The sequence below is a fragment of the Aptenodytes patagonicus genome, chromosome 4 (assembly GCF_965638725.1).
Source record: "Aptenodytes patagonicus chromosome 4, bAptPat1.pri.cur, whole genome shotgun sequence".
Lineage (NCBI taxonomy): Eukaryota > Metazoa > Chordata > Aves > Sphenisciformes > Spheniscidae > Aptenodytes > Aptenodytes patagonicus.
In genome coordinates, this window is record NC_134952.1 from 20,597,061 (window position 1) to 20,624,780 (window position 27,720).

Below are 27,720 nucleotides of genomic sequence, written 5' to 3' on the forward strand. Positions count from 1 at the left end.
GTTTCTGCTAGGATTCTTGCTGTATGAACCCCAAGTATGTTCTGAAGCCCAGGTAGCCTTCCTAGATGTCTCACTAGTAACGTGGATGCTGGAGACAGCAAGTTGGCTCTTGCAGGTTTTTGAGGTACGTGGAAGCCTTTAGTGACATGTGCCTAGGTAGAGGTTAGGAAAAGGGCTGCAGTTAATTAAGTTAAAAAGCTTCTTACTTGACTGTACAATCTTAGAAAGATCTTCAGAGAAGGCAAATATTGCCAATATATTTGTTTTACTCTGCATAATTTGACAAACCTATGCCCATGCTATTACCATCTTTCACAATACTACTTTTAGTGGGTGAGACCTGCCATAGCCATGAAATCTCCCCATATCTGTTATACAAAGGAAATGAAAACTCTGCTCATGGGTGTATGTTCCAATATTATTTCACTACTTTATTATAGATATTAGTGAACAGAGAATAAGTGATTTATACTCTTCCTTGAAAAATACTTTTTATCTACTGAATCTCCTAAAGAATCAATTATTCTCCATTTACTTGAAAGTATAGTGCCATTCGAATTACTTAAAATTTCATTATATTTATAATGACATTATATAATGCTTCCCACTCTAAAAATTTAATATTCAGTAAAGACATTTAAGGGGACAAAGCAAGCAAACAAAACTGAAAACTGGTACACCAGCTTAACAAAGTAACATAACACAAATATTTAGTTCAAGAGTTTATACACATGACCGGGCAGATTTCTCAAAATATTTAAGTTTCCTGACTTCAGGTGGCATCACTAAGATTTGCAAAGAGATATAGTGACACACAAATTAAAAATGTGGGGTTTTGTGGTTTTTTTTTTTTTTCCAATTAAAGCCATCATCTTAAATTTTTTTTTACTTAAAGATTTAAAAGGTCAAAATCAGAACAAACCACTTAATTCTTTCCCTGGATACCTGTTTATAGAGATTTGTTGAACTTTTCAGCTTTGATTTCAAATGGAAAACATTTTGAAGACAGGGAAAACACTACCCGAGCAAGCAGTTCAATCTATAGTAGAAGTGAGTGATTATTTGCAGCAGACAATTTGTTATGAGAACATAAAAGGTAGAGAGGTTTCTTCCTCTCAGAGAAGGCAACTGCTGTTTTCTTTATTCAGTTTCAGGATATTATTCATCAAATGCTTATTTTAGCTGCTACCATACACCTCCCTAAACTCTCGTAACAATAGTTCTAATGTTCGCATTATGTGACTAGTCATCTAAATGAATAATTTATACTCATTGAGGCACAGAACAGCAATATCAAAAACCAGGAAGAAAGGTATCACTAAGGCCTTGTGGTTTTCACTGGCTGCTCCAATATACTGAATACTGAGGCAGTGAGCTGGCAGAGTTTTGGCTCCCGAGCTTGTGGAAGAGAGTTTTACTGACTGGAAAAACTGAGGTATAGCATGCTCTCAATAAAAAACCAAGGGGGGGCGGGGAGAGAAAGAAAAGAAATTTACATCTCCTTATAGCCACAAGAACTCAGTGGTCAAGTTATATTACATTTCTCCTAGGATGTGTTTGTACAGCAAATAACAACTGTGACTGTAGCCCGGGGAGCCATACCTTCACAAGCTTTAATCAATCTAATGTGTAACTGTAGCAATAACAACGTAGAAGCAGCAGTTCAATTTAAGCTTAAGATACAATGGACCTCACTAAGTGAGAGCACCTTCATGATGATTAGCATACTATTAACTTCCACATATTAACATCACCTCTTGTATCAATTCATTTGAACATGCTGGATAGACAATCCTCTCAAAAGCACAACTATTTTGATCAAGCAATTTACAAAGGGCTCTGAAGGATACACGTCTCAGATCCAAAGTAGCTAGAATTTTTCCTGACATTTAGAACTCATTAATTGTGGTGCCCCAAGTATTACTACATTACAGACAGACAAAGAAAATGTCTTTCAACATTAAGCTCGCTTTGAACAGTAAATGACATAAAACCTACACACAATGTAGTAATTACATTTAAGAATAATTAACTAAAAGTTTTGCAACCTACAGCACTGTCACTCCAGTGATATGGAACCTATGTTTCAGGAACAGACTCCAAATCTATTGTTTGCTTAATGAATTCAAATCAGCAACTGCATACAGCCACAGAAGCAACAGTGCCAATGGCAAGACACACTTCAGAAATGGAAGTCTATAAATTTTAACAACAATGGACTAAAAACGCCAAAATACCCTCAGGTCTCACTGGCTCTTGAAACTGCTGCATTAATCCCACAAGGCATTCTTCCTTTTCAGTGGGTCTCTGACCTGATCACCCTATCAAAGAAAAGATGAAATGGAAAAAAAAAAAGGGGGGGGGGAGCCACGAAGATGACAGTACCTCTCCACTCCACAACCCCTTGCTTTCATTATTAAAATTCCTTTGGGTTGCTGAACTATGCAAATGTTTCCAAGAGCTGAATACTGACAGGATATGAGAGGTATTCTAGGTTTTTCTTTGCCACTGAGGGCTGCTTTGTTCTAGGCAGTTCTTGAGAGGTGAGAACACCTGAAAACACTACTATTCCAACTCTATAATTTCCTCATGCAGTTTTAACATTGTATTTAGTAAGGGCTATCCCAACACTTACATAAATCTTTGAAAAGAAATGAAAAGTGGCACATATGCTGATGAGAAACAAAAGATATTTTGAGAGCAGTGAAATATTTCTTGCTGGATGGTCCATACCTAGGAAGGAATTCAATCACTGCCACAGAAAATCTTGTTAATCAAAATATGCGAATAAGCATTCTGTGATTTGCTGAGCACCCACAGACTGAAAGGCCAGCTCAAGGTCTTTATGAATGTAAAGCTTTACTTTGGCAGATATTAAGTGCATATTTGTGCTGCAAAAAGCTTGTGTCTGGCCCTCTGTCTTGGAGAGAATATCACCTACTTTCTTCAAAGATGAATTTCACCCAAGTTTTTTGTTGTTGTTTTCAGATCAGGAATAAATTTTCTCCACTGCAGATTCACAATGCTAATCCAATACAAACCTGACATACTTCAAACAAAAGCGTATCTTCCTGTGTTACTAGATCTGTATCTTCTAGTCTCCAAGTTGTTCTGTGTCTGTGTTAGAATTACTTATTTCATTTACACTTTTTTCTTTCTTTGCTTCTTTTCTAGAAGTCTTCAAACACTTGTCGAGTCTTTTTAGGAATACATCTACATCTTGCTTTTTAATTCCAATTGCTGAGGCAGCATTGAGGTAAGCACAGGGATAGTCATTTGCATGTGACATAAAGCCTTTAAAAGTGTAGTTATTCACTGTTTGTACAGATCCACAGGGAACAACCCTGAAACAAAAACAAAATTGTGATTCAGTTAAAGATGCCTTGGATATTTTATGTGATACCCTATGATGAACACATTTACACAAGTTCCGATACAGTGTAATATCTGCTCACTCTAAACAAATTAATGTAAGCAGGCTTAGATCAGGCACTCTCCAAGTTAATGCCCAAGCATCACTATGAGTGACAGTAGTAGCAGGTCCTGAATTAGCTCAAGTCTGTGTGCATATGCATATGTCCCTTTGCCTCTTCAGTTAAATTATTAAGGTTTTCATTACTGGTATTTATGAGCTCCCCAGTGTGGAGGGAGAAAAGACATCTGCAGCAAACTTTCCTATTCCATAACAAGCCCTAACTATCTGACCTGCTCTGTCTCTGACCTGGATCAGTTCGCCCCTCTTTAGGCAACCTGGTGACCCTGACCTCCCCGGGATCACCATATTGACAGCAGCCTTAGTGCAGGCACCTGCTTGGCATAGCGTACTGCAGTCCAAAATGTCTGGGTTCAAGTGATTCAGAGGGCTCAGGATCCCAACTTCCTCTGATCCATTCCTCTCTACTGCATCTCCCTTTTCCCCCATCCTATGATGTTAACCTCATATTCATTCCCTCCTTGTAGCAGATACTTTTTGCCACCGCTTTTACCTCTTCCTCATACTAAGAACCTCTGCCTATTACACCCTATTTCTCAGCACTTTCAGTACACATCCATTCCCTGATAAATCAAGACCCTAATCTACATCCTTACTTGTTAAAGGAACAACTTACCTTGTGGCTACAGTTAAAGCCTACACAAGCAGTTAACACCAATCAACTGATAATAATTTACTACCTCTATAGAGACATTCCCTGCAGTTCATAAAAGAAACTGCATTCAGACAAACACCACTAGAATTAGCAGATCCTTCCAGTGTCCAAGTGCTCTGACCACAGGTCATGCAAAAGCCTGTATGCTAGTGAAGTAGGGAGTTGCTACTGCTACCACTGACACTCAGTGCAAGCATAACATTTAAAATCTGTTGAAATGCCGGGTCAAACAGTGTATATACTGCAAAAGAATTACTTGCTTATATAAAAAAAGGAAAAACCTGAAACCTTTGTATCAGGCAAAGAATTGGAGAGTTTTAACTTTTCAAAAATTGAACCTCTTGAATCATTTCAGCCAAAGATGGCTGAAATTGCAGGACAAACCAAGGTTAGGACAGGCAAATTAAAAAGAGCATCTAACTACAGCACATACAGATTTACTGTCATTCATCTGTGCAGGAAGTGGAATAATCCAAGCTAATGAAGCATACCTTCTGATGTGGAAACATTCAGCTCTGCTACAAGAAAAATGACATTAAGTCTGTGGCAGAAGTTAGCATGGCAGCAGTAATATTCAGATTAAGGAATCCTGCCAAAACAATTTTTAAATAATTCTCTTCTTCTAAAAGGTTTAAACCAGAACCATTAAAAATTATTTGGCTTGCGTTTCCATGTACCAATGTCTCTAAGAATAAATTCAAGTCAGACTGGCTCAGGTTGTAGATTTTTACAGGTTGTTTGGTTTTTCGTTTTTTTTTTTTTTGTTGTTTTTTTTTTTTTTTTTTAAAACACAGTTAGTTCCGGAAAGCAGGATTTTCTTCCTTATGACAAAAAGCTATGTAGGGTATTAAAAGCTTATTCCCCTGACATCCAGCACAACCATATTTGTGCTGCAATAAACAAAACAAAGATCTTCCCTAAGTAGCTTACAACTTAACTATAAGATCAGACAACAGCTGGAAAACTAAATGAAACCAAGGGGTACTATGGAATAATGACACTAAATCAAACGGGCATAGATTGTCTATTTAGCCTACCAAAGCTAACAAAGAGGACCTCATTGCTAACTCAGGCAGGTAGGCATTATTAGTAGATGACAGTGATGAAGAAGGGTGTATTACTCTCTGACTCGTTATTGTCAGACTGTAATCTGTAATCATGAGACAATTGGTACAAAATAAATATTATAGGATTTCATAAAGTGTATGCTAATACAACCCCCCAAGTTTTTCAAATTCATAGCATCCTCACCTTGCTCCAGAAACCTGTCTTGTGAAAAGCATAGATCCAAGCTGGGTAACAGCAGCATCATTATTTTCATCTAGATTCTTCAGTGACATGGCTAAAGTAACAAAAGGTCAGGTTAAAACTACTACAAAGCTTCTTTTTCTCCAAAGAAGAACCACAGAAGACAAGCTGTTTTCCAACAATAAAAATCTAGCCAAATATTTGTGTTCACATACAAAGAAAAAAATAAATACTACTACTACATTTCATCATTTTTAATTTTCCCACAAGCTGTCATATATTACTTCTTCGGTTAGACTGTATATGTAAGGCAGAGATTGTGCACAGGTAGGCAATATTACTTTGGTGTTCAGCAGAATTTTTGGTCAGAACAAATATCTTGAGTAGGAATTCCATAATCTCTTTTACAGCACTATAAGATGATGGGTAAAATAATTATACCTTAATTTATTTTTAAATCTACTTATTTATAAAGTATTACTACACGCTAACATCATCTGTCTGCCTTGATTACAATAAATGAGTATGTTGGACAGGAGCAATTTTGTAAAAAAAAAATAAAGGGCCCAAGTCACTACTCTACTTTTATAGTAGGTTACCTTATTAGGTTCAATGGTTTCATCTCAGCCTAAGAACAATTTAATGGAGTGTAGTGAACAATGTTTAATATATAGGAACTGTATGTGAAAGTGCATTATGAATGCACAATATATTAGAATTTTTTTTTAAAGCTAAAAACCAACAATTACCTAAGGAAATGGGATTATGTGGTGTGTCTAACAGTCTCTCATTGTGGATATCTGCCAGCTTCTTCAGCTCACTTGAAAGATAGGAAAACATCTCCTGGAAAAAAAGATGCAATATTTTTGTTATTAGCTATCAAAGAGAGAAAATAGTACCTATTTCACAAAACTGTTAAGTCTCCATTATATCCTACAGGTGCCCAGCTGATCCTCTTTTCATGTGTACCAAGTAAGGGGACCAGACAATTCTCTGAAATCTATAAAGGAACAGCTCCGTTTCCTGAACACTCCTCTTCCCCCTCAAGCTGGTACAAAGCTCTCTACCTGGTCTAATATATGTGCTTGGGATGTCAGTCATTCCCTCTGTGGCCCTGAAACCTAGGGAGGTAAAATCTTGAAGAGATTCCCACTGCACAGCAGGTCTTACCCCACCCCACTCCTGCAAGAGCTTCCCCCCAGCCTAGCCCCCCCTGAGCCACAAAGAATGAACTGTTACCATCACAGATGGCCATGTTATGGCAAATTGCTCCTTAATTTATTTTCTCTCTATTAATACATTCCAGACTAAAAGCAGTGCATTTTGTTACCACCTATCACACAATCACAATTACCACTAGCGCACAGACTTCTTTTTCTGTATGAGCATGGCAATACAGTCTCTTAAGGAGAAGGCTATGAGTACACATTTGAATGTATTTTGTTTCACACAATAGATACTCTCCTGAATACTCAGCTCTATTGTGTAGCCAGTCCTCTTCCTGGGACCAACCCCCGCTGCGCAAGCCTACTAAAGGAATGGAGATATCTGAATTTCTGCTATCACTTAATTAGATTGCACCTTTATTATGAAAGTGTCATAAAACTGAGATTCATAAATGCTTTGGCTCAGATACAAGTCACACTGCACATAAAAGGCTGCTTCTCTTACTTCATCCCTATTTTATTTCCTCCCTCTTCCCCACTAGTAATCTATGATAATGGCTCATGGTCTTCCTGAGTTTAGTATCTTCCTCTATTTCAGCTCAAAACACTTATGGACAGAGTGAGAATAAACACCATTCTTCTTACTGTAGCCTTTGGCGTCTCTTCCATCCTTTTTAATGCTTAGCCTCTCATTAAAAATAGCAAAAAGATACAGATACTGGGTAGTCTTTTTAAAAGATACTACACACCAGATTTTTCCTCTTTCTGGCCATAAAGATTGTGCTGCTCATCTGCTTCAATGTGACTGCCTGTTTAAGCAGCCTCATCAATTTCTGGACCTGACAAGTGATTTCTCATTCTTTAAATAGAGTTGCCTCTTCTGTTTGTAGACCAGTATCCTGTTCTGACCTCTGCACTCTGACAGATACAAATTATAGCTCGTAATCAAAATTATGTTTTTGAGCAGAACCTCCCAAAGGTCTTATGAAGCCAAATGAGCTTTGTGGTAGCTAAGTTAGAAGAATGCTACAGCTGCTTTTCTTGAGCCACTGCAGTGAACCCAGTCTCACTTCATGAGTGACCAAACGAACACAGCTCCTGACCTGTTCTTCCCAATGCCATAGAACAAATTCAGCCAGAGAGGAAAAAGTACCATGTTACTAAATGAATTAGGCTATTGAGTCAACTATCAACAAGAGCATAAAGCTTCTGTAATATTTGGAACAAGAACAAAAATTTTGGGAAGCATCTATGGGTAATTATCAGAACTTGAAACTTGTGAAAAATCATTATTTTTCAGAGGCATTTGTAAATCAAGTGATTTTATGGTTTCAATTCATCAGAGTTTATTTACAGTTCACTTGCAGAAGTTGAAAAACATTTGTGTTTCAAATGTTCAGGCACTTTTGCCTTCCTTCTGGTCCCTCACTGAATATAAACACATTACTCATTTGTTATTTGCTTTCCACAATGAGCATCACCAATGTGTTAGCCATTTTATTAGTATTTTTTTGGAATTCAAATCATAAATTAATTTGTGCTCCCTCTGCTGGCTATTTACTTCTACAACTGAAGCAGAGTACTACAGAAGTGTACATAAATTGTGTCTACTATGGAGATATTATTGGTGAAATTAGTACTGAGAAAAACCTGGAACAGGAAGAAATTCCCAAGTAATTAATATTTGCATGGTGTAACTAGGGAATTCTCTATTGCATCTCTTACAGTATTTATTACTGAAAGGACTACAAGTTAGTATAACCGGTTACCCACTGAATAAATGTATTACATTAAATTAAGATCAAATACCTAGGTTACGAGATGAGCCTTTACATACACAGGAATTTGTTAAAACAAGGGAGAATGGAAAGATGGCCAAAAAAAATCCAAGTATGTATTTCATCTGTTTGACTGAAGCTACCAGAACACAAACTCAGAACTTCTTATTTTTATGAACGACACTATTTTACATCTTTCCATTGGAAGCCCTCTAGATATTTTATAGTTTCAGAAGTTAAGCAGTTTGTTGCAGAATAGATTAACGGCCTTTCCAAAAAAGGAAAAAAGCAGTATTTTTGTGAGGTCACATTTTAACCAACCTCTATTATAAAATATTTCTGTTATGTGGAAAATTTATAAGCACCCTAAGCAATTATATACCAATGAGCTCTTATACAATTGATCTTCTGTGGTAGGCACTCAAGTTTTCTCTATTATGCTAAAGTTGCATTGAACAACCCAAGCACTAAATGTCAGTTAAGTTTCATTATTTAATTCACTCTTTCCCCTTAAGAAACTTATCCCAAACCTCACCAGGCTAGTGAAACAAATACTAAACTATGTGAAAATGTCTTGCACTTCTTCTGGTCTTTCTAGCACCTAAACCAATAAAATACCTCAAAAAATATGAGGAACAAGTCAATAATGGTGTTTGAGTCCAATGTGCCAAATGACTCGATTATTTGAGCAAAATGGCCTACTTCCACATATGTATACAAAAACATTTTCAAGAATTTTTGTAACAATTATTTAAAATATTTGAATCATACTGTATTTACATTATAAAACTATTTTTTACTAGAACCTACACTAATATGGGTGACTCTTCATTTGTTGCTCTGTTGTGATAGGCACTATTGTTCTTCCAAATGAAAATAACTAGAGGGAAACAAGGAAGGAAAAAGCCAGTAACTCCAGAGAAAAAGCAGAAGATGGGGGTACTAAATATGCCATTAGTTCCATATCAGGTGACAGAGAGACAACTGATGAATGCCAGAAGACTTCTCACATGTGATTGAAACTATCCTAGCTGGTTCTAACCACCCAGCTGGCTTACGCTCTGAGTCTGTAATACTCTGCCCTCCTCTCATCTGAAAAGACGAGTTGTCCTCAGAGAACAGCCATATAGCTGTTCATGGCACTGAAGAACACACTGCAGAAGAGTAATTTTACAACCTCTTTGCACTAGATGCAGACCGCCAACTCTCATATGCTGTACCTGAGACTGATCTGGTCCCATCTTAAATTACTTTGCAGTAGCAGCTGTTTATAATGCACCCATCATAGCCTCTTCTGCTTTGCGTATCAGACTGACCAGCTGCATCTGACCTGTGATCTGATCAGACCACTTGGCACACCATGCAGATAAAGAGAGGCTGCTGTGCTGAGCATGGAGACCTGTTAGTGCACACCCCAGAGAACCCCAGTAGAAGGCTTACTTTCTTGAGATGCAGCCAGACACGATAGAAACTGTCCATGTATGTGTGTGATACGTACATACACCACATACCCTCATAATACAGATTCTCCTGCATTGCAAGATCAAGAATTTTGTAAGTCTTGTTGCCAACCTGATATTGTAACGCTAATGCTGACAATCACCATACTCATATTTTTTTTAAAAGGTCTTTCTTAACAACACTGATCAACACATTTTCTCTTCAGCACTTGCAAAACCCTGAGATCAGGCTTCTTGTGGGCGATACCTCTCCAATACATGCTTTGAGTATGTAGGCCTCTTCGAAGCTTCCATTCACACTTGGCACGTGTTTAACTACCCACCACTATTTGAGATAATGATTACATTCAGTTAAACTATCTTGCCTCCAGCCAGTCTACAATTTGAATATGGTTCCACATACTTCACACGAGGAAAATCCTGCAATATTCCCACACATTTGACAAACTACAGTGTGGCAAAGTGACTAGACAAGTAGAGAGAGGAGTGACAAATGTCTGTCTTGTTGTAAGAATATTTGATTTTTACATTTTTAATATCCAGCATTAAATGGCTTTTCTCTTATTCTTAAATTCAATCATGAGTAGAGCAGCAATATAAACTCACACTGAACTGTACAAATAATTTATTCCTTTCAGAATAATTACATCAATGATAAACCATAAAATGTAAACCCAGTATTTTACTGAATTGTAAAAACCAAACAATTTCCTCCCACTCAGTGTGATTTTAAATATTTTACATTCATACTCCATAAGGACATAACGACTCCAGTTAATCACTCTTAGAAAGTATACAGACAGATGGATACAAATATAAAAAGCTCCATCATGTCCCAAGTAACACAGAAATACATTTAAGAAAATCAGAATTATCTGGATCATTAGATTGTCAAGGAAAGTCTAATGAGGAAATCCATAACTGCTGAAAACAAAATGGCACCATCACCTCTTCAATAATACCAGTATAATAACTAGTTAAATGGATTAAATGGACCACACTGGAAAATAGTTAAGAGGTATTAAACCTGATATGTAGGGTCCTGAATGTAAACCCTGAATGTAGGGTCCTTGCTCTCCATCAATTCTGAGGTGACAACTGAAGTCTACTGTTTATGCTATTACATAGTGTAACCACTATATTTGCTACATGTGGCCTGGTTCAGACACAAATACATACATGAAAATAAAGAGTTTTAAGACCTGGTGATGCAGAATATGGGACACAACATAACCCGTACTGAGGAAATCAAAGGAGTCACTACAAAAATATAACTTTTACATAATATTATGAGTTCTTTAAATGCACAGATATTAACAAATTTGACTATGGATCAGCTGCCATTATCTGCATTACAAAAGGACCTAGAATCCCCTACTGAGATCAGAAAACCACTGTTCTAAACACTACATAAACATATAAAAAGGAATACTGAAAATTTAGAGCAAGGGAGAAAACATTGCCTTTGGTGGTCTTCTTCCATCCTTACTCTGGAAACATCAAGGCTAAATATGACTGTTGAAAACACTCCTTATTAAGCTTTCATATATGGTCACCTTTATTCAGACGCTTGGACAGCATGTGTGTTACTCCCTTGCTCTTCTGTCCTCAGATCCATTGCACCATTTTACTCTTTCATATCATAACATATAGTCTCATACTCTTGGACAACTGCACACTACATGACTGTCAGCTTGTCAGAAAATCCCACTCCACATACATGTTCCTCTCCCTCACATAATCTCTTCCCTTCCTATATTAAACAGTTCACCTGTGTAAAAGGAAAACTGGGCAGGCTATTTCTTTCCTTGGTTGTGTGAGATTAATCTCTTCTCAGTAATATTCTGGTCTTTCTGGCTTGAGCTCAAACAACCTGAAGTAACACCCATGTGAATAAGGATAAGGTAAAAAGAGAAAGAAAAAAAAAAAACCCCTTGGAGTTTTTTTATAGCTGACTTTTTGTGTGAGTAGGTGTAGCTGCACTGATATAGAAAGGAGTACCCAATGTCAAGCTATAAATAGCTCCTGCTGGGAGCGTAATAGCTCTGCCTCTGCTTTCACAGAGCACAGGCAATAAACTATCACTATTACATTTTTACAATTCAGGAACAAACAGATTTAAGCAAAAAAAGGTTTCTATTTCTACAGCAAATCCAATAACAGAAACGTATTTATGCCATATATAAGGCTGTGTTTATAGAGTATACTCACATTTGAAATAAAAAGACCTGAAGTTGTAAAAATATAATGCTTTATTCACTTTAGAATTCTACTTCCAAGAAAGTGACATGACTCAAAATACACAGCTATTCATGAAGACATTTTATTTATGAAAGAATTATTATTTATGACTTGGAGAATATTTATACCTCCCATTATGTATCTCTTACCAGTGTAAACGTAACATCAAAATCAGTTTTGCAGAAGACACAATAAATTCACTTGAGAGTTTTTTGGAGATGAGAGTGAAGGGGGAAAAATACAATTTGCTTTTAATGAAGACACAAACCATGCATGGCAATACGTACAACAGTCCAGAATAAAACGTTAGAAACTGTATTGCAATAGTGGCAAAAATGGTAACTGCTTTCAGTGTTTCATAAGCCACGTTTTCACTTCAGTTGCACAGATCACTTCTTAGTCCTTGTAAGGCCACTAAGCTGGTTTGGTTTTCTATAGTCTAGCTACTCCTATGGGATCTCAATTCCAGTATAGAATTTCTGGATGCCCCTACAAGCAGCTAGGAACAAATCACAGCATCCAGCACTATTACCCTGCCAGGTAATCAAAGGCATCAGCAAGCTGACAGCAGGAAAGAACTGGAATGTAGTTTCTAAATAAAATAATGGAACAGATCATGCATGATTTAAAACTATTAACTTAACAGTACTTAATTCACAGCATTTATATATATATTAAGGTAGCAAAATCAGGCCTGTATTATGTCCAGAATTAAGGACAACTGAAGATGTACAGGTTCCAACCTTAGACCACTTGAATGTTTGTGCAATGCGGTTATAGCCAACGTAAAACAAAGTCTGTGAGAGGCAGAGAAGAAACCTAGCTCTGTATCTAGATGAACACCTTAAATGACAGTATTCTTCTCTTTTTGTGGCCATGCACAGTATTTACAACCTAACCAGAAGCTGTGATTCTCCAGAGAATGTGGTACACAAACATTTAATTAAACACTATCATAGCACAAAGGCCCAATAGGGCCAAATGAAGAAGAGCAGAGACCCCTGGGTTACCTCTGAGTGTCCGATCTCATGCTGTAGTCCTGGAAGCCGCGCGACCGTGATAACACAGCACAGTACTTCTCAGATTAAGCTTTTGTGGGCAAAATTCTACTGTATTAGTCACACTTTAGAACAACAAATATGAATACTGTACAAGATAGTACAGGACCTCAGTTTAGCTTTCTGGTTTGGAAAACAACATGGAAATCATGTTACTCATGAGCACCATTTGGCCAAGAAGTAATTATATCATCTTGCCTTTCCAGATTCAGAGCTGTGAGCTCAGAAGAAATTCAATGGCATTCTAGACAGAAACTGGATTTACTACACAAAGCAGTTTTGCAACAAGACTTTGTTAACAGCTGGCTTCAAGAAAGTGCTGCTTGCCAAAAAGCTTACCTTTCTCTCTTTCAGTAACTGTTTGTAACCACTGGCACCTAGAGACAGAAGTGTAATGAGGACATCTAAAGAAGGAGACGCAGATGCTCTTCCTGAAAAAAAAAAATATACAGATTAAATTGCCAAAAACAAATTTTATGTGAAAGAAAGCTGATAATCAAGTTTTCTACAGTTATTTTGTATGGATGAAATCAGTCCATGAACTACTTACCTGGATACATTTTGCTGATCTCCTGAATGAAGGACTCATTGAAGCCAGCAATGATAGCACCACCTACTGGAACCATAAAATTTTTGTCCAAGCTCTGAACAAAAGCATCTATTCTGCCTACTCGAGCACCCTTTATCAAAAAGGAACAACAAAAAAAAATCCACAGCACACATTAGGAAAAAGGAAACGTGATAGCATCATAATTACACAGCAATGTAACAAATAAATATAATTCCTGAAACTCTCAGATGCTGTATTTGTGATGAAAATTAAAAATCATAGTATTACTTTTTCTTAGCATTGCTCATTACTATTGTCTGCTTACATAGTACTTTACAAATTCCTATTTTGCTGTGATTTAAAATATTGATTTTAGCTCCTGCAAGGCTAAGTGTAGCTTAATTTCAACAACAACCAAAAAGAAAACCCTTGGAATTTAATGGGGATTATACAGTTAAAACTGTACAACCCAAAACATTTCACAGATTCTCACAGTAAAGGGCTACAGGTTAATGCTTCGTTAGCAAAGAAGATTTTCTTGATACACATATAAATTTGCATTAAAACAAGTGGGCTGTGACAGCACTCCTTCTTATAAGGCTGCTTGCAAGACCAAGATCCAGATAACTTCCTATAGCAATTTCCCCTATTCCCAGAAAACAAAGCATCCTTATACCTAGCCACTCAGATATTCTTAAAGGAAAAAATGTAGATTCTGCAGTACATCTTCAATTTGGGTAATATGCTACTGTGAACTGTACAATTAAAAAGTATGCAGCATAACAGAACCTGAGAAGTATATTAAAGAACATACACATTAAAGTATATTCAAATACATACATATCAAAGTACTACATACTAAAACCAAGAAATAGAAACAGTTAATAGCTATGGCAAAAAGAGTGAAAGAAGCACATCCAACTAAACCACAGTTATTATTTCTATGTTTTAATAGCTTAGTGCTTGGGAGATGGGAAGAAGCACTCTTGAGTTTGTCAGTTTTTGATGGGAAGATGAAAGCCAGCAGCTATCATTTGATTTAATTGACAGGAGACCACCAGAGGAAAAGCATGACAAATGAAATGGTCTCAAAAGCTCTTTCCTGTGATACCCTTGCAAGTTCTGTTCACACTGTGCTCAGCATGTACATATTCCTAAGCATTAATAACTACTTCCTCATAGACCGTACATTTTCTATCGCAGGAAATACATTTTTGTAAATAAATGTGAAACAAATCAGAGCTCAAATGTATACATTTGCATAACCAAAGAACAAACAACCCCCCCCAAACAACCTATCAAGAAGCCAAGAAAAAACACAGAAACCAACACAATAACCCTTCTATTTGTAGCTTTATAGTCTGAAAAGATTATCATTAGATACATCTCACACAGTAAAACTCAGCAATTCCACATCCCGCTTCATGTTAGAATTTCACTAAACTTGTGCAAATTAAATACAATAAACACATACCAAGTACATTACAAATAAAGCATATGCCATTTTCTATTTCACATCTCTTCAAGTTTTGTCAAATTCCTTCAGTCTCTCAAGATTTAGAAACACCAACATGACATTCCTGTCATAATTATATATCAAGTTGGTCTGTGACCAGTTAATAACATAATGTCTTCTTAACCAGGAAAAAAAAAACCGACCAGCATATTTTAAATTCATAATAGTTCAGGATTCCCTGGATCCTGTTAAAAAAAAAGCCCCCTATTCTTTTGATATGGGCAGAGAGAAAAGGGAAATATTGAAGAAACAGCGCACGTACATTGCAATGAGCAAAAATGCAAGAATTACAAGTTTCATGGCTGGTCTTAGATATTAAGCAACCTCCTCTTCAAACTAAACAGCAACAGAAATTAAACGTTTTCGAACATAACATTGAACTTAAGCCAGTTTCCTCAGCCGTTCTCTGTGCCAACAATATTTTAACAGTGGCAACATCTACAAAGTGTTGCTGTAGAATCTTGTACCTTCAATTTAAAATCTGTAACTCACATTCTGTTGAAGGCTTAATCCCTCTTCAAGTATGATCCATTATTTTATTCAACAAGTTTAGGAAATATTTTAAGAAAGCTTATTAAGGACATTTTTCCATTATGAAAGACACTCAAACATAAACAAAACCTAAATAAATTTGGGTTTACTACATAAAAAGCACATAATAGAAATAACAAATATTATTTTTAAGTTCTATTTCCCCCTGCTCCGCTTTCTCAGAAAATTGTTCAAACATCAGACACGCTTGGGATTAGTCTCAAAGCTGTGAAACATCTGACAAAATTTGCTGGTGTTGTCTACAATCAGAGATTTATTTCTACTTGTTCAAAAAATTATTATTTGAAATACACAGCTCCTACCTGCTGGATAAGATGCATACATTTTGAAGACTGAACTCCATACGCATTGTTGACAACATGGGGAATGTCATAATTAGCACAAATCACAGCCAGTTCCTCCAGCCTATGAGGACAAAATTGTAATTTAGAGAAGCATCGATAACTGTAACTCATGTTACAAATCAGACCATTAAAAGACTGAAAGGTCTACAAGGAGGTAGAATGAGAAAAGAAACTTTTTTGATTAGTTCCTCAAGGTAGCACTTGTCACCTTAAGCTATAAAGGTTAAGAAGAAAATTCTGTCAGCTTTTACATATACTACAAGTTGTTGACCTGGGCTGAAATTTTTCATGCTTCACTGAAAGTTTCATCTGGAACACAGTAAATAGTTCCTAAATCATTCTGCTTCAAACATAAGCATTTTTTTGTTCTACTTTAATGATAACTAACAGAGCTTTAGCTGTTGATGCTTTTTTCCCTTTTCTTCTAACATTCAACTTGAAAATGGCCTAATGGAAGTTTCAAGATGTGTCTTGGGAATCAAAAGCATCATATAACAGTAAGTCTTTACATGTTTCTGTTTTTTTCAAAGAACTAATATTTCAACCCTTCGGCTGAAATCTCACTTGCGTATTTCAGATAAACTGATTAACAGAAAAGATATTCTTCAAAGGAATGGAGAGCCCTAAAACGTCTGAATGTGGTAATCAACAAATTAAAACTTTGTTCAACTGTTTACTCAGAAATGAAGACAACTCTTCAATTGTCTTTAGAAATCCCCAAAATCACAGTGAGCTCAGCCTGGACTGATTTTTCAGTCAAACCAGGATTTATATGGGTGCACAGGTCACTTTGGGTAAGGGTCTTCAGCATTTTAAACATACATGTACTTAGTACCCTTTTTCTAAGCACTCCAATCATGCTCTATTTTTTAAAAAAGCTCTTGATTTCCCCCAAACTTGTGAATATATTTTAGAAATAAAATCTATTTGAAAAAATAAGGTAATATACAATAATTTAAAGTGATTATAAAGGTAATATTATTTAAAAAAAAAAATCAGGAAACTCTAAACCTTCAATGCATTTTTATTCTATCTCTTTCTGTACAGCCTCTCGCTGTAATTTACTGACGTTCATATAAAATGTGACAGAGTATGAAAACATTTTCCAAGAGGTGACATTCCTTTGCATTCTATTTCTATTACATTGCCTAGTGTCATTTTGTAATGCAAAATTCAGCTGCAAACCTCAGATTAAGTTTTCTAAACCTCAATCCTTAGGAAAACATCATCATCGCTGTGTTATCCCTAAAGAAACCACAAGTATTTAATGATTAGGAAACACCAGTAGTGTAACGTATGCATTGATTTTCTACAGTCAAGATATTCGGCAGGAGCTGAAGGTCCAGTAATTTTTCACATTTATCAACATCCTGAACCCTGAACTATGTAACATTAACAGAATACTTCAGGAAACATAACACTACACAGGGCAAAGTTTTTGCCTTCTGATCTGCTGATCTTACTCAGACTCATTCCTCACCTTCCACAGAGACTCAAAATAAAACAGTTCCCCTCTCACAGGCTTCTTTTCAAGTGCAGGCAGAGAATTTCACCAAATTGGAAACATAGAGGGTGTACTGCTATGTATGTTTGCCTTTCTCACCTCCTGAGACTTAAAGGAGCAATAAGCTAGCTTCTACAAGTACTGAAAACAGAAAAGTCTTTTTACTTTTCCCAGAAATATTCTACTGAACAATTAGATCCATATTACAATATAGGATGAGAGTGCTACAGTTTGAAAAGAATATGTGATTATGCAAGGGAAGCAAACAATTATGCACACCACTTGTCTGCTTCTAAGGCTTAAAATGAACCATTAAAAGAGCTGCTAGTCATATTAGAAAAATAAAGCATTAATGTAAGTTTGGCTACTACTTGAGTTCTTAAAAGTCACAAATAGGACTTACAGAAGTATTCTCCAGATTATTCTTTCTTTCTCTCCTGCTTGTGAAAGTTCATAAAAAAGAAAGCTTTGCTCTTTCTTCTAATATTGATGAAAGTAACAAGATACAGGGTTCTGAAAGTACATAAACTAACTGAAAAAGACACTTTTTTTCTTTTAGTTCTCTTAAATATGGTAGTTTTAGAGACAACTCACAGCAACAGCAGGTAAAAGACTGCCTGAGAACTGATTTCTCTCTGAGGAAGGGGGTTTATACACTAGTGAAGTATTCCCATAAAGTTAAGTAATACTTCAAAGGAAAGCTATAGGTACACAGGCATAAAACTCTTACCCTAACCTTTTAACAATCCTAAGCCACTTAAAATTTTAAAACACCACCACCACAACTAAACAAAGCCTTACAAATGCAAGGTATTTAAAAAAAGACATTTAAAATGGTAACCTCCAGAAATGCTGTACGGGATTTTCCTTCCTGTAGGAAGATGAATGTTATGGCCTTCAATAGTTGACAGTATCCTTTAAATAGAAAGTGCGTTCAAATCCTCCTATATCTATGGTATATCATAACACAGTGCCACTACCTAATAATTCATCTCTTAGTTGCCGAGGACAAAACAATTGCATGTCAAAAAGAGGAGGCAGATAAGGAAAAGATTCATTTACCCAAGCTATAAAATAGACCATTCAATTTTGATAGCTGTGATTTAAGGTAGCCAATAAATCTGCAAGTCAACTTCAAGCAATGTTCATAGTATTCTGACAGAATTATATGGTTTTAACTTTCCTCTAGCAACTGGTTAACCTATGATACTGGGTTTTTTTTAAAGGTAGGAAAACAGAGCGAAACATATCTTTATTTGCTGTGTTTCAGAGTCAATGTTTCTTTCCTACACTTGCAAATATTAAACTAAATTTTCCAGATAAAGTAATTAACAAAAAAGCATGCACTGCAGAGGAACTCTAAACATAAGTCTTTGCAATTTTGTGATAAATTAAGAACAATTAAAGTGGAACAACTGAGACACTACATTTAAAACCATGTAAAAAAAAGACATCTTACTAATATCTCATACTTCAGTGTAGTACATACAAGCCCATAAAAATATACCTGTTCAATTGCAAAACTTAACAAATTTGCTTCTTGATACTTATTTTCATAAGCAAATAGAGAAAGCAGGTTTTGCGAGTAACAATGGTGCTCGTTTTGGACAAATGATTCAATATACCAAATGCTTTGGCCACCTCTACTCCAACATGTCATTTTCAGATTGAGAAGTTTTCAAGTATTTCATAACCAAGCTACACGTTGAAATAAGGTCTCAGATACTCTATTTCCCATCCATAACCGTAATGCTCATCTCAGCTTCAGCTAGTGCTTGAATGACATCTTTGTAGCAAATACGGAAGTTATGTACATGGACACATAATATTAGGAGAGAATACAACGTATTTTTAGCTTCTTTTAATGGTGATTTAACAGCTGGAAATAAGAAGTAGCAGCATCATGCAATCAGGCAGGAAATGTTCAAACCAAGACAAGTTACATCAGGGCAAATCATGTTATACTCATACAGCACATCTGCCCTAGATGCTTCCAAGAGTTTCCTTGTATCAGTATATCTTAATTAGCCCTATAAACATCAGTATAATACAGGAAAGAGTAACTCAAGCAAAGATTTTAAATGTAGCTGTAGCTTTTTTTTTTTTTTAAACTGTATTAACAGCCTAGGAAAATTCATCATCATTGGCTAGAGGAGAAGAGTAGAAGAGGCAACAGTAATATTAAAATGTGGCATTAGCTATGGAACTACATTTCCTGGACTATGTTTCTATGAAAGTCTACTTTTACTACTTCCATGAAATTATAAGAAAACCACTGCCAAAATAACATTCATTTCACCATAAGAGATCATCATTAACCTCAGTTATATGGCAGAAGGAAGACCTTCTGCATTATTCTCACTTTTTTAATATACTTTTCTGAAAGTGGAACATTGTTTCAACCTGCCATTTTCCTTAAGCAAGGGGATTAAAGTATCTTTACTAATTGTTGCCAGTAATTAAGCAATTTTAGGAAGATAGACATTCAAAACATGGAGGTTTTGTTTGTTGGGGTTTTTTTGGGGGGTGTGGTGGTGTTTGTTTGTTTTACAGTAACGACACACTTCTTACAAAGACTACTTACCTATCAGGTACCCTTGGAGCAAAGCAAGACGTTGTAGAATGCACACAAAGAATATTTTCAGCACCAAGAGCCTTGATTTTAGCCTCCACTGCTTCAATGTCTGTCCGTAGCTCATCGCCTTCTAGTACATTTTCTATCACCACAGGCTCAAAACCTGACCAAAAAAGCAAGACCTGAATGTGTATCATAAAATCTCTGACTACTTGTGTGTTTTTAGTTCCAGTATAAATCTGAAAAATCTTCTGGCTTCTGTTGTTCTAACATACTCTTTCAGACTTGGATTAAGAACACAGATACATAAACTGTTTTTAGCTATATGGGCATTGTACAATAAAACTACAATACTCTTGTGAAATACTGGACTCCAGACAAAAGCTTACCTTGCATTCTTTGCATGCAACAGGTTTGAAGATTGTTTTAAAAACAGATTAACCTCCCAATTAAAAAGAAAGTGTTTGAGTGGCATTCTTGTGAAACATTAGCATACTAAAACAGCCTCTCTAAAAAAGGATGCCATTAGATGTAGCAATGCAATAATGATTATGAATTGGCTTTCATCATAAGCCTCTGCCTTATTCAATCTATAAACTTCCAAATTACTTCTTAAAACATAAAAATGTCTATATTTGACCTTATTTGAAAGTGAACTTTGTCATATCATAAAACCCAAGCTATTTCCCAAATCTTTTATTCTATTTTTTTAAGTTTCCAGTTTAACTTTGTATTTAAGATGTACAACAGCTGAACCTCATAAGGTTGTTTCTCAAGGACACATACGAGAAACGTTTGAAAAAAGGAAGTTATCCCCTTCTTCTAAATGCTGGAATGTTTGCAGTTTTGGAACGGGCTGCCCAGGAGAGATGCTGAAAAACCAGAGAGGGTCCATCAGAGGGCTACCAAGATCGTTGCGGTATAGCGCACACAGCTTAGAAAGAAAGGCTGTAAGAACTAGACTTTTCAAGCCTAAAGAGGCTAAGGAGACTAATAGCAACCCCCAACGATCTGAAATGGAATTACAAAGACAAGAGAGCCAAACTCTCCTTGGTAGGATACAAGAGGCAACAGCGACAAATGTTGGCTTGAAAGCTTCAGAATAAACAGTAAGAAAAACTTTTTTTTCATTCAGAGTATAGCACAGCACTGGAACTGCTATCCAGAGAAGTTGTGGAATCTCCATCCTCAAAGATTTTCAAGATTCAGCTAGACAAAGGCATGGTTGACCTAACCTAGCGCTTAAAGAGGGAAGCCTGTCATGGTAGTTGCTCAAATTTCTAGCTTATAAATAAGTAAGTCAGAAAGGTTTTGTTTACAGAACAAAACATTAGAAACCATATATTCCCTTCCCCAAACAGGTGTGGCATGGCAGAAACATCATGCTAGCTGAAGCGACTGTTACTTTCTTAAAAAACAGATACGTTCAGTTTACTGAATGAAAGTAAAGGAGAAGAGGAGGGGAAAAGGGAAAGAGTGATTTCCAAAGCAGTGTAACATGGCGGCAGCAATGTGAATTTTTCCTTCATGGCTCAACACCATGCCTTAACACTGACATGAAAGGCCAAAACTCTACAGAAGAACTTGGACTAGAATGATTTATTGACATTGTTAACCCTAGTCTGGTTTTCAATTAGTGATCTAGAAGACAGAGATTGCATTTAATGGATAGTTGTTAGATATCTGATACCTGCTTCTCTCTTATTTTTAGTTGATAATTCTTTTAATTCGTTATGTGATAGCTATCTTTTCAAAAAATTAACAGATCAATTATATTTCCTCACATCCTTCTCTATTATAAATGTAGTTTCCTTAGCTTGATGTTCTAAATTGAGCATAATATTCCAAAAACACTCCCGCTTTTCTTATATATATGTTCTATTTGTTATGATCTGATTCCTTTTAAACACCTCTGCATCTTAACCTGGACAGAATCCAGTCCCTGCTTCCAATTGTTTATCCATTTTTATCTAATGAGTCTTTTATGCAAAAAATAAATGTGTCCTAGGAACTAGGACCAGAATCTATGCCACCACCTGCAGGTACGTGCACTGAGCTGGGGAATTACGGTCTCCCTTACTTGCCCTTTCCTTGATCCCATGCATCTGCTGCAGGAGGGGACAGCTTCAGTGCAGGGATAGACTTCTACCCTTAGCTTACTTACAGTCTGGTAAACAAGAAATTCCATTTGAGAGAAATTAAGGTTTGAACTAAGAAAGGCACCAAACTAATTTCCTGAGCGAGCTGGGTAACACCGCAAGATTAAAACCAAGTAGGGTAGCTAACACTTCCCATGTTCTAAAAGAAAAGAATGTGCAAATCAGACAGCTTGCCACCTTCTGATCACAATTCCTAGGAAACATTTGCTTTTTGCATAAATCTAAGAGAGAGATTTGAACCACGAGCCTTGGTTTTACACAATTCTCAGGACAGCAAATTAGGCATCTAACTCCGAGTGAACTGTAACTTCCTTAGCATTGTGGTCTCTATTGACTACTTTATAAACCTCTGTACCTCAGCATATGCCTACATTTTACAAGGCATTAAGAAGAAAACTCATACGTGTGATTGCATGTTAGAAATCAGGATTGTAGAAATAAAGCACTTAGAACTACTATGCATTAGGCCTTTTCCAGATCTTACTGCAAGCATATGAACTGATTGCTCTGCTAGATTAAGTTTTATATCTGTTAGAAGAACACACTGCGTAATCAGTCAGCTCCTTCTTACCTGCAGTTATCATTGATTTAAAGCAAGATTTCTGGTCTATACGTGGCCAGATAATGTATTTTGCCTTTGGTCTCTTGTGCCGCAATGTTAAAAAACACAGAGTTAGACTCATGCCAGTTGCCATGGGAACCACAAAGCAATTGGTCACTGTCCGGACACCTGCACATAAAAAGCAAGTCAGAAATTAACATGAAGAACCTACGACATGCCCCCACAAATGAGAGATATTTTCAGTTTTACACCTACCAGCCAGCTTTATAACATCCAGAACTACTGAATTAGTAAGTTTGTTCAAAAGGCTAGACCCTGCAGCTTTAGGCTGGACTGCAGAAATATCACCTGACCTTCCAATTCCATGGATCAACCTAAACAAAAAAGGTTGAAAACATACATCAAGTTTTTTCACATCCCAAAGCAATAATTCTTGCTGACTGAAGAGAATTTAATTTGAATAACAGTTGCAGAAAATGCTGTATCCAATGCAACATCAATATGTGCCATAATGAGTTCCATTATAACAAACTACATATATTCATACAAAACTGTCGGGGTTTTTTTTAACAGTAGATTTAACAATGGTCCAGTATGCAAGCAGAAACTTTGAGAAGACCCATAGTAGCAACACCTTCAGCATCTGGCAGGCTTCCTTTTAAGCACACCTCAGCACTTCTTGACGTCTGTTGAATTAGCATTATAAATGCTGACATATTCAGACGCACAACTCCAAGGAAAACAGAAATCAGTTGCCTATAGTGTAGCATACCATAGGCATAGTGGTATTATACAGACACTCCCCTGACAAATGCTTCACCTCCATACGGCAAAGAAATAATATATACTACAACAAAGTGTCCTGGAAGACATTTAGGCTAATGTATCACTTTGCCCGTCTTTTTCTTCATCTTCACTTCATCTACCTCATTCTACTATGCAATATTATGTATCATGCAATACCATCTCTCTCTGCATTCTGTTTATAAATTATGTTTATAAACTGCATTTATAAATGTTGGATATTATTTAGCACCTTTCAGGAGCGGAGGATCCTGAAATCATTTATAAAATATAAGCTTACAGAACTAACTTTACCCATGGCTGAAATGCAGCAGCTGCTCAAGTAAGCTAGTAACAATGCACATCTATTTATGGCTTTAATTCTGTTTTTGTCTTGGGAATAGAATGAAATGCAGTCTGACGAGTGTATGGAATTCGGAACTTCTTGGAGCATAGTTTTACAGCTTAAATTTTTTTTCCCCATTTCAAGCTATAGGTTGAAATCAACAATAGCTTGATAATTAATTGAAACTTGCACGTAATCCTCACTCCATTAAAAATATTTTCTTCCCTCATTCCTGTTGCTATGTTCTTAATAGCTTGCTTTCTTCTCTACTATTTTTTCTTTTCTGCACATACGTACTCCTTCCTAAGGAGCAATCCTCCCTAAGACTGGCCCTTAGAATTTGTTAAGCTGAAAGGAAAGACAGCTTGAGAACCGTCTCCTGCTACCTCCATCACTCCCGAAGTTACCTGTAAAACTCATTGCAGAAATAAGTTGAGTGGAGGATGCCTCTACGCCTTTCCGTGCTATTGCTGACACTCAGGTGAAGGCGAGATGCCAGGTGACAGAGCTGCATCAGACCTACGGTAGCTAAATGCCAGCCCAAGCACTCTCTGGCCAGAAGCTGGGCATGCTTTCTCCAGCACTGTCAGAAAGCAATACTTCCTCGGATACTCTCCCCAGTGTGACCCTCTACCTCCCTCACCAGGCATATCCTAGACTAGAGAGCAGTACAGAAAACAAAAAAAGCCAAACTGATGTATTACTGGCTTTTTTCATTAATTTTTCCTGGTACTGTAGAGCTTATGAAAGCCATTAAGCCTAAGTAATTCAACTTCCATATGGTAAAAGCTTACTAAATTTCTGGTCTCTAACATGCTTTTGTGTTAATCTTTTAAGGAGAAACATTCCAGGAAATTTCACTTTGTTTCATTCCTGTTAGATAAAACATTACAGCAAGGTACTCAGCACAGAACTCTACGCAAAAAAGATACATTCATAAAGAAATTAACGGAGAGCCTCTAGAATTATAGCATCCAACATACCCATCAAGTGTCAGAAGGGCTACAAGCTATTAAAAGCTCTTCTTGTCTTTATAGATCTCCTTACTTCATATAAAATCTATTATAGATGGACTGGGTTTTCATGTGCATATCAACTAATCACATTGTAAAGATATTAATGAATATAACAAAGTACCAATAGCTGTTCACTAGAAACGTTCGATACTTTACAACTACAATATGCAGTAGTATTTAATAATATACAGATAAAAAAACTGGACAGTGTTAAAAGAGGCAAGTAATGCATGGATTATTTTAAAACAGGAAGATCTCTGCTTCCCTTGCATGCAGTCAACTCAACATCTTAAGCTTCTACCAGTTCAGCATACAGGACACAACCCTGACAAAACATTTTTGTTTCTTTCAAGACTTTCCAATGAGTTATTAATGAAAATTCAATACAGAAAGTTGTATCAATTCAGTATCGCATTATATTGTTTTTCTCAAATGCTATCAAAGTCTCAGATAACAAGACATGATAAAATATGCCATTTGACAGCATTAATAATAAATCTGAATAATTCAAATTGCCAATAATTTGTACCTGTAATGTCTTCGGGCAACGAGCCCTGACGCCACTCTTCCTTCCCTCTCACCCACACCACAGTTGCCCAGAAAGTTATTGCTATCCATTATAGCAAGTTCATGAAGAAACAGTTCAATGGTGCTTTCATCCCATCCATCTTCAGGACATTTTCCCTTAGTAATAATAATATAAAGGTAACTATGAAACTTGGAAATTAAAAATGAACAAAACTTTATGCAACTTGTTTGATTAATGTTACCCTTCTTTCCCACACTCAACAGCAGTTTGTATTTTCATTATGCTGTTTTATATTATCTAATGTTGTGAACCTGTATTCACAGAAAAGGTAAATAATGACTTTTCCATATATTAAGTGCAATTACATTAGCATATGCTGATATTAAAATAGTCAGGATATTTTTCACTTTCAAGTGTTCTTTAAGGTACACACAAAACCACTGCAGCACATACGTGTTAATTACTCCCTAGAAGACCATAGATTATTTGATGTATTCTCTAGACAGGAATCTACTACTACAGGAATTCAACAGAGAAAACTGGATGAAAGAGAGGTAACTGGGTATTATAGAACCAAAAATATTACTTATGAGCAGAAGGAAAATACAGTTTCACTTGTAACACATCTTCCTATCTGCATATTTTCCTTGCTAGTTATTATCTAATAGGTAAGGAAACCACTTACAGAATATAATGTGTCAAAACCTGCAACCAGAGACATGCTCTTTCTTGTGCTCTTTACTGCATTAAGAACTGCACTCATCTTTGCAAACTGCAGAAAAAATCCTCAGAGGAAAGGTACCCATAAACCCATGAAGCACTGCTATAGCAGCTCAACAGTCCAGAGGCCTTTTTTGCATGCCCCAATAACAGTAAAATGAATTCAGTAAAACTAATGCATTTCTGAAGTGTAGCATGAAAGTTAAGTTTGAAACAGTGGATGACGTGACTAAGGATGTTCAAGAACTGAAACATTCGAGAATTCATTGATAATGATTTCTGTACATCGGAGACAAAGAAATACATTGTTTTGGTACCTCACAAGTATCATTTTTTACCTCGTGTAACAATATGTTAGTATCTTACTGTTTTATAAAATTTCTTTAAGTGTTTGCCGGGCCTTTCTCAGCAAACGCACAACCAAAGGCAACCTTTTTTACTCCCAAACGTGGCCTTTCATTTTGGGGCTCCGTAAGGTGTCTGCCCCTACGGCAAAGCCAGCCGAGCTCTCCCGAGCCACCTCGCCCGGACTGTGCCCGACACCGCGGGAGCGCCGTGCCCCTGCCCACCGACACAGGGCGGCAAAACCAGTGTGAGAGCTGCTGGGGCGGAACGCCCCGGCTCTCCGCGGGGCCCGGCAGGCCTGCGCGTTCACGGGGCTGTGCGGGGACGCTCCGGCCGTGCCCGAGCCGGGCGGAGAACAGCCCGGGGAGGCTCACTCGCGGGGCCTCAGGCCGGACCCGCGCCCACGGGCGGTTCAGTGCAGCTCTCCCCCACTGCCGCCTGCGCCGCTTTGCGCCAGGGCCCCGGCGTTCAGCCCGCCGCCTGGAGGGGCTGGCCTGGCGGGGCGGCCCCGGTTACCTGCTCCAGCAGGGCCCGCAGGCGCAGCTCGTGCGCGCGGCGGCCCTGCGCCCCCTGGCGCACGTAGGCCGCCGTCACCAACCGCTCAGTGGAGCCGAAGTTCTCCGCGTTCATGGCCGACGGGCAGGCGACGACCCCGCGGGCGGTGGCGCGGCTCCCGGCGGCGCAGGCTCCTGCCGCCGCTCCCCCTCAGCGCCGGCACGGCGCTGCGTGCGGGGCCGCTGAACGGGCCACCCACGAGTTGGTCAGTTCCCGCCGGAGAGGGACGGGTGCCGTGCTGCGCATGCGCCGCCAAGGGACACCGGGGCCCCTCCCCTCACGGAGGCTGGGCCGCCCCCGCCCCGACGCGGGCTCCCGCGCTGAGGGCGGTCCCCTCCGGGGCGATCTCTGCCCGGTACAGCCGACAGGACGTCTCGGCCTCTGGGTGGAGCGCTGGGCCGCCCCCTGCTAGGGGTACAGAGGCTGGCACGGGCCCGCGGCGGCCTTCGCCCGGAGCTGCCGTGAGAGGGGCCTCCATTTTCCGCGCTCGGGGTGGGCCCTCCACAGGCAGCGCGGGCTCCCGCAGCCGGCGGCGTCCTCCGTGAGGGGGGAAACCCACCAGAAA

General features: G+C 37.8%; 1 protein-coding gene across 1 annotated transcript; it reads right to left on the reverse strand.

Moving 5' to 3' along the window:
• Positions 1-406: 406 nt before the first annotated feature.
• SEPSECS (Sep (O-phosphoserine) tRNA:Sec (selenocysteine) tRNA synthase) lies at positions 407-27,290 on the reverse strand. The gene is made up of 11 exons (XM_076336048.1): positions 27,117-27,290; positions 25,536-25,690; positions 23,117-23,235; positions 22,871-23,029; positions 20,150-20,303; positions 16,020-16,122; positions 13,650-13,779; positions 13,439-13,530; positions 6,146-6,239; positions 5,400-5,490; positions 407-3,344 (listed from the first exon to the last, which is right to left on the reverse strand). The coding sequence occupies exons 1-11, from the start codon at positions 27,228-27,230 to the stop codon at positions 3,095-3,097; spliced, it is 1,461 nt and encodes a 486-aa protein (XP_076192163.1). The 5' UTR covers positions 27,231-27,290; the 3' UTR covers positions 407-3,094.
• Between the last annotated feature and the right edge of the window lie 430 nt (positions 27,291-27,720).

Excerpts from the sequence above, each read along its gene's own strand:
- SEPSECS (XM_076336048.1), bottom strand. The coding sequence starts at position 27,230 with ATGAACGCGGAGAACTTCGGCTCCACTGAGCGGTTGGTGACGGCGGCC. Across the intron at positions 6,240-13,438 it reads AGTTACTGAAAGAGAGAAAG|GAGATGTTTTCCTATCTTTC; the intron begins GTAAGCTTTTTG and ends CTTTTTTTCCAG. Across the intron at positions 3,345-5,399 it reads AGACAGGTTTCTGGAGCAAG|GGTTGTTCCCTGTGGATCTG; the intron begins GTGAGGATGCTA and ends TTTTTGTTTCAG.